Source organism: Amaranthus tricolor, chromosome 12 (genome assembly GCF_026212465.1).
Source record: "Amaranthus tricolor cultivar Red isolate AtriRed21 chromosome 12, ASM2621246v1, whole genome shotgun sequence".
Taxonomy (NCBI): Eukaryota; Viridiplantae; Streptophyta; class Magnoliopsida; order Caryophyllales; family Amaranthaceae; genus Amaranthus; species Amaranthus tricolor.
The window spans coordinates 20520590-20529014 of record NC_080058.1 but is presented as its reverse complement, the minus strand read 5'-3'; the positions used below and the strand labels follow the sequence as shown (position 1 = coordinate 20529014).

At 41.9% G+C, this 8425-nt stretch overlaps 1 protein-coding gene across 1 annotated transcript; it reads left to right on the top strand.

Moving 5' to 3' along the window:
• The first annotated feature begins 6572 nt into the window (after positions 1 to 6572).
• LOC130828685 (uncharacterized) lies at positions 6573 to 8203 on the top strand. Its single transcript, XM_057694649.1, has 4 exons — positions 6573 to 6858; positions 6907 to 7113; positions 7399 to 8058; positions 8184 to 8203. The coding sequence occupies exons 1-4, from the start codon at positions 6573 to 6575 to the stop codon at positions 8201 to 8203; spliced, it is 1173 nt and encodes a 390-aa protein (XP_057550632.1).
• The last annotated feature ends 222 nt before the right edge of the window (positions 8204 to 8425 follow it).

Here is an 8425-nt window from a genome sequence, read left to right as displayed (position 1 = left end):
ATAGCGTATAATTTCCGTATTTTGAATTGCACCGGAAGTTATGCTTGGCGTTAAGTGCTAACCGATTCTATCGGCTGTCATTCTTATCATGGATTGCAGCAATTTGCGGGATTTAGTTTCAGGTTCTAATCTGCGCCACAACCAGTATTTATTTATGCTATCGAGAATTTAGCTGCATTTTTTTTAATTCACTTGATGTTTGATATTTTGATGTGTTTTTATGATTTTTTAGTTAATGTATTGGTTAAAATTAATTTGTTATATTATTAATTTAATAAGTTAATTGGCAAAATATTTTTTAGATAACCGTACCTTTTTCTAAAGTGGAGAAAACTTCTTATTTTTCTCCACATAAATAGGCTTGCAATATGGTTTTAATTAAGAAAAAACTACCTTGCCTATTTTTGAAAAGTAACCGTGGCTATTTTACTTGATATTCAAAATCCACTTACTTCTCCTTAATCTTAGGAATAAGGATGTAGTAGGTAGTTATTTCTTTTACTAGCTACATGAGCTCCTATATAAAAGGGAGTTGTTTTTCAACCGGTTTGAAACAGGAAGAGTGTCCATACGTGAGATCAGAAATTAACAAGAAATATTTTTGCTCCAAAAATTGCCAATTAACTTAAAATATTTTCTTGTGCAACTCGCTAATTTTATCCTTAAGAATTTGTCCTTTGTAAAAGTTTTTTATGAGAGAATTGTTGTAACTAGACTTGGGGAAGTCTAGGGGAGAAAAGAGAAGCTTCGAGTGAAGTAAGAGAAGGAGAAGGAGGAGGAGAAAGAGAAGTTGACCTAGTTTTGTTTATTTATTTTATGTAATTGTAATTAATTGCCTAAAACATAGTAGAGAATTTTGAAATTTCGAGGGGTCGTGGTTTTTCCTTCTATTTAGGCCTAGAAGGTTTCCACGTAAAATTATGTTGTCTCTTTCTTAATTTTCACCTCAAGTTTAAGTTTTAATTTCGCAATTTAATTCCGCGAAAACAAGTCAAAAATACTTAAACTTATCAAACAACAATTCAAACAACAATTGCAAAAATAGTAAAAATGTTTTAAGATTAAATCTAATATTCACCAATATTGTGAATATGAGTAAAAATTCATGACTTACAAAATACAACATTTAAACAGAGGCGAGACCGAACAAACTAAAATATGTTCATCAAAAAACATAAGAGATACTAATCAGAGCAACTAGCCAATTTTATAATGTAACAACATTTGCAAATTAGCTAGGCTGAAGTTAAAGAAACTAAAACATATACTACGCAGTTATTATAGGGATACCTTTGATACAACATGTTTTGCACAACAATAACAACAACCTCAACAAAGCTCTAACTATACAACAATTGAGCAACAACAGTGGTAAGACAACAATAATGACACAGTAGTAGAAAATAACAATAATGACACAGTAGTAGAAAATAGTTGCACAACCTCATTACGACACTCTCGCACCCGAGGAACTGTAAGAATCAACCTAAAACCAATGCAACTTTAAGAATCATTGCTTAAAAAGAAATCAAAGAGCTACAAAAATAATAATTTAGTTGTTCATCGGAATCATAGTGAAGAAGCTTTTATCTACCTGAAATTTGTATTTAGCATTGCTTAAGGTCGTCATCAAACAAGCGTTGCTTTAATTGTGCAACACCGCTCAATTTTGCTGAATCAAAATTTCTATCACCTCCAGAAATAAGATAAAAAAAGTAAGAAACAATATGCAACTCCACAAGAAATGGATACAAAATTATAGTTCGCCACATGATACTTAAAGTACATATGTTCACGTATACATTAGTAATTCATAGATAGCACTATAGCAAATTAATTCATTCACAAGGGCATAAAGTCAATTGAGCATGTGTGGGGAAAATTAAAAATCCCAATCAAAAATCAAAAATCTATAACAGATGAAAAAGAAAAAGTGAAATCAACCCTAAATATAATGTGAATCAGCAAGGAAATTAGAACCAGCTGAAAACGACATTTGCACAACTTTAGGTAAAGTCATCCCTAAATTTGAAGACATCAGATCGAGAAAATCATAGTCAATGAGACATTATCATCCACAAACTCACCGAACTCACAGACAAAAATCACCAAAATGCATCAAAATACGAAAATTTTTCCCAAAAAAATTATTTACCTTTATTTCTTTGTACAGAAATCAAGCCTAAAAGGCTAAAACAATCAAAAATTAGCACTCTTATTATAAGTCAAATATTGAAACTCAAATCAGAAAAAACACATTCTAGTAGGAGATTGTACAAAAAAAAAAAAATTGAAACCCAAATAAAAAAATGAAGAAAATGACAAATCCAAAAAGCACATTCGATCTACATGCACAAAAATGTAAACCACGGTTCATTCATAGACATGGACGGAACATAATGTGAATGACCTATTATCATCCACAAACGCATCAAACTCGCAAACAATAATCACTGAAATGCATCAAAATATGATTAAACCCTAAAAAAACTTAAAGCACAACCATAAAACATTGAAACCCAAATTAAAAAAATACAATCATGAATGAGCTTAACAGTATGTCAACAAACCTCAATTCAGAACCCATGAGCCAAAAATCTAAAAGATCTAAAAATCCCAAAATCCGATTTTAAAACGAACAAAAAGCGTACCTCAATTCAAGCAAGAACCCATGAACTTTGCTCAGAGCTTCAACCGATGAACGAAAAATCCAAAAAAAAAAAAAAATCTTCAATTTAGAACCCTTGAACCGAAAGTAAAAAATCCAAAATGCGAAAAATCCAATTGTCTAATTTTAAAAAGAAAAAAAATTAAACAAACTGTCATGGTACTGTTTTTTAATTAATTTATTTATTTATTAATTAAACATCGTATTACTAAAATACCCCTTGACCTTTCCGGATTGACTTTGACTTTTGGTCAATGGGCTTTCTGCTGGACTTCCCATCTTCCTTGGAAGGCTCATGGCATCTTACCTTCAGAATACTTAACTTCCCTGTCATCTATCTTCTTTGGCCATCCTCCTTTTTAGTTGAATAACTGCCCACCACCTTCCACTCTTCAGTCATGCTTGGCTCTCCTTGTTTCAAGGAGAATAACTGTCCACTACTCCCATGATCTTCCACCTTTCCTCTCTGAAGTAACTTCCCCCTTCAATATTATAAATAGGGACAACCATCAGAGGGGAAGGGACATCAGAAAACAGCTTTTCCTAGTATCCTTGCTTACACTACTTCCTCAAGCCTTCCCAACCACTAGCACTAGAACAAGCAATCTCAATCCCGACCTTCCTTCTTGCATTCATTCTACAATCTGTCATTCATTAATTTCCGATTTACGTTCTAACTTGAGCGTCGGAGGGGTTTTCCGGGAAATCACCCCCCGGACAAGGCTAACGTTATCTTGCAGGAATTCAGGTCACCTCCTATCATAAGTCGCTTCTCTTGATCACACTTCTACTTGTCTCCAGGTATTTCAAGCGTATCCCACTTTCTCGTTTCATCATCGAAACAGTTTGGCGCCGTCTGTGGGGAAATATACAAAAAGTCATGGCTCCCAAGAAGAACCCGACTCAAACCGCCACCGTGCATAGCACAGACACAGACACTTCAGCGGGTCACGCTAATAATCAAGCCGTGACTCGCCGTGATCTGGACATGCTAGCGCGAAATCTCACGGCCGCGTTCTCTGAACAACTCCGCGCCGTCATAAACAATACCCCTACTCAACAACGGGTACTGGAAGACATGGCGAACCAAATAAAGAACTTAGAGGAACAAGTCGAGCCCCGTCAAGAGATACCAAAATCTCATGAATCTCAAGACGGGAACTCGAGGACTTCCCATTCCAGTAGACGCAATAAAAATAGGCGGGAAAGGTCCAAAACTTACCCGCACCATAGCAAGACAGATACACGAGATGGCGAATCCAAAACCGCCACTCCAGATGCCCGAACCTTCATAGAGAGCAAAAAGCGAAAGACGTCTGAGAGCGTCCAATCCCTGGTAGATAAAAGAAGGGAGGAAAGGAAGAAGGCACAACTCGCCGGGTCTAGCCGTCCCCTCACTCCCACCTCCATGCCGCGGAATGAGGACGACAAGAGTGTCCTTCCCGAAGAGCCCATATCATTACTCTCTCCCCTGGCCAGAGAGATACTGAATACTCCCAATCCCGGGAAAATAAAGGTACCAAACATGGCTGCTTTCGATGGCACGTCATGTCCGCAGGAACATTTGACGGCGTATAAGAATCTTATGTTGTTGTACACCACCAACTCATCGTTATGGTGTAAGTTCTTTCCAACTACTCTTACAGGAGTAGCTTTGACATGGTACACCTCCCTTCCCGGAGGAAGCATCCACAACTTTGCCCAACTAGAGGGCAAGTTCTTAGGCCACTTCATAGCCTCAAGAAGGCAGGAGAAATCAAACTTCCACCTGCTTAGTATCACTCAATTGGAAGGAGAATCCATATCCTCATATCTTAAGAAGTTCCATGAGGCAGTGCTGGAAGTGACTGATTTGGAGGAGTCGGTTGCCCTGAACACCCTAATCAACGGAATGAAGGCCCAACGGCTGAAGTTCCAGTTGGTTGAAAGTCAAGTAAAGACGTATGCAGAGGCCATGAAACAATGCCAAAGTTATGTCACGGCGTCAGAGATATGTCAAGCACATGATCCAAAAAGGCGAAAATTTGAGAAAAAAGATGATGGGCCCCCCCGTCAATCCTCACGAAGCAGGGAGGAGCATTCTTCGAGGAGAGAGAAGATTTACATGCCGCGTCGTCCTACGCCGCCGTCTGATATGGGACCTCCACGAGCTCGACCCGTATATGTTACAGAAGGAGAAACTAGGACGCGGAATCTGGGAGATGGAGAAAACGACCCCTTATTCAATCGAAACAGGAGGGACATTTTCTTCGCTGTTCGAGATCAATTGCCAGCTCCACCTCCAGTTACCACCCCCTCTGATAGGCGCAACTATAATCTGTGGTGTGATTATCACAAAGAGCACGGCCATACTCTGGCACAATGTCGCGAACTAAAGCGCATCTTGCATCAGTTGGCTAATGAGGGAAAACTGTCCAGGTTCCTCAACAGGAGAGATTATGATGCTGGAAGAGAAGGGGAAAGGAGGCCATGGCAACAGAAACGCCGATCCCCCAAGCCAAACGAAGCAAGACGCGAAAGTTCCGACACTCAAGGAACGATCAACATGATTTTTGGGGGATACACTGAGGAATATCCCACTATCCGCGCGGCAAAAAACAGCGTCCACACTTTGCTGAAAGGACCTCCCATGGCCACATCTAAGGGACCGGTCATGAAATTCGATGACACGACCTCCCAACCGCTGCAACAACCCCATACCGATCCCCTGGTGGTCTCTCTCAAAATTGGGCAAATGAAAGTCAGACGGGTGCTGGTAGATACGGGAAGCACGGCTGATCTTATTACAATGGAGTGCTTAAGAAAAATGAAGTTCGAGGAAAAGCACTTACAACCCCTAGACAAACCACTGATTGGGTTTGGAGGGAGTCAGGTCATTCCGTTGGGCACGATCATTCTCCCCGTACGGGTAGGGGAAAGAAGTGAAAGCCGGACCATGCCCATACGGTTCACAGTGGTAGATCTCAACTTCCCCTACAATGCTATAATGGGGCTCCCACTCATTAATAAGATCAAGGCTGCAATCTTTCCCCATCAACTCTTGCTGCAGTTCGAGACAGATAATGGAAAAGTTGGCATTCTCAAGGGAGACCAAGTGACGGCTCGCCAATGCCTCGTCAACACCTTGAAGCGCGGGTCCTCTGAGACACGAGCAAAAAGAAAAAGGGAAGAAAATGTCCCAGCTGTCATGAGCGTGTACATGGAAAATCTCAGCACGCATGAAAGGCCTCGCCCCATAGAACGATACGAGGAAGTAGACATGTTCGAGGGGAAACAGATCAAGGTAGGAAAAGATCTTCCTAGCACGGTCAAACAGGACATAGTGGCCACCATTGCTGAGTTCCGCGACGTCTTTGCTTTTTGCACGGAAGAAATGCCTGGCATCCCTACCAGTGTCGCGTGTCATAAACTTGACATCAAACCAGGCTATAAACCCATAAAACAAAAGCTACGACATCAAGGAAGAGAGCGGACTGAGGCCGCCAAAGAGGAAGTCGAGAAGTTGTTGAGAGCCGAATTTATTAAAGAATGCAAGTATTCTGAGTGGCTATCCAACGTTGTCCTGGTGAAAAAACCAAATGGCAAGTGGAGGATGTGCGTCGACTTCACGGACCTGAATAAGGCGTGCCCTAAAGACGATTACCCACTTCCAAAGATAGATCGTCTGGTGGATTCTACAGCAGGCCATGCATTATTAAGCTTCATGGATGCCAATGCCGGCTATCATCAGATTCCATTGGCAATTGAAGACCAACCTCACACGGCGTTCATTACCAGCATGGGAGTCTATTGCTACAAGGTTATGCCCTTCGGATTAAAAAACGCGGGGGCAACTTATCAAAGGATGGTCAACAAGGTTTTCCAATCTCAGATTGGACGGAATTTAGAAGTATATGTAGACGACATGATCACAAAAAGCAAACAAGCAAGTCAGCACGCCGCAGACTTACGAGAGACGTTCCTTACCCTTCGAAAGCACCAAATGAAACTCAATCCTGACAAGTGTGTGTTCGGAGTTACCGGAGGGAAATGCATGGGCTTCCTGGTAGACGAGCGAGGCATTGAGGCAAATCCCGATAAAATCCGGGCTATACAAAACATGAGATCTCCCACCTCAGTAAAAGAAGTACAAAAGCTCACGGGGTGCCTGGCTGCTCTTGGAAGATTTTTTTCCAAGTCCGCGGATAAATGTTTACCCTTCTTTAAAACAATAAAACAACAGAAGTTCGAGTGGACAGCAGAAGCAGAAGAGTCCTTCCGCCAACTTAAAGAGCACCTGTCCACCTTGCCAAAACTAGTTTCGCCCATCAAAGGGGAGAAGCTAGCCCTATATGTCTCTGTCTCCGAATATTCGTTATCCGGAGTACTGGTTGCAGAAAGAGAAAAGAAACAGCTTCCTATATACTACATAAGTCATGCATTCCGTGGCTCGGAGGGAAACTACGGTAAAGTCGAAAAAGTCATATTCGCAATCATCATGGCAAGCAGGAAATTGAAGCCCTACTTTCAATCCCACCAGATCATCGTCCGGACTGATCAACCTTTGAAAAAGATTCTGGAAGGAAAAAACAAATCAAGCCGCGTCACAGATTGGGCAAACCAGCTGGCGGATTTCGGCATCGAATATGAGCCTCGAACGGCAATCAAAGCCCAAGCTCTGGCTGACTTCATTGCTGAAAGCACTCTCCCCTATCATCCTGAACCCAATCAGGAATGGAAGTTGTATGTAGATGGGTCCTCTACCCAATCAGCAAGTGGTGCTGGACTCCTCATTGTGTCTTCCGCCGGGGTCCGTATGGAAAGGGCGGTCAGGTTTGAGTTCGCAGCATCCAACAACGAAGCCGAATATGAAGCATTATTGATGGGACTGAGAATTTGCTACGAAACGGGAGCCAAAAAATTATCCGCCTTCTCCGACTCCCAATTGATTGTTGGACAAGTGAACGGGGAATTCGAAGCTAAAGATGACAGCATGAAAATGTACCTGCAGCAAGTAAGGGAATTTGTTCAAAAATTCGACAAGTTCACGTTGGAGCACATTCCAAGATCCCAGAACGCCCAAGCTGATTCCTTGGCCAAGCTTGCCAGCTCAGCAGAAACATCCGCGGCTCGAGATATAATCTGGGAAGTACTTCCTAACCCCAGCCTCAACTTCATGGTCGATACCATCGACAGATCAGAAACATGGATGGAGCCATACATCGAATATTTGCGGAGTCAGACACTTCCCCAAGATGAATGTCAGGCCAAAATGCTCCGGAAGAAAGCCAGATGGTTCGAATTCCATGAAGGAACGCTCTACAAGAAGTCATATACACACCCCCTCCTGAAATGCGTATCCCCTGAAGAAGGAAACTATATCCTCCGCGAAATACACGAAGGGGGATGCGGTATACACCAAGGAGTACGGACTGTCATTGGGAAAGTCCTTAGAAGTGGATATTATTGGCCCTCACTCCGAGAAGACGCGGAGTATTTGATCAAAAGATGTCCTGAATGTCAGTACCACTCAAAGATAGGAAGGAAGCCATCTAATTACTTGACCGCCATGCAAGCCGTCCTGCCTTTCGACAGATGGGGCATGGACCTCCTTGGCCCCTTCCCTCCGGCAAAAGGGCAACGCAAATTCATCATTGTGGCCATTGATTATTTCACAAAGTATGTGGAAGCGGAAGCCCTTAATTCAATCACGGACAAACAAGTCTGTCAGTTTATATGGAGGAATATCATCACAAGGTACGGCATCCCCCGGGTGAT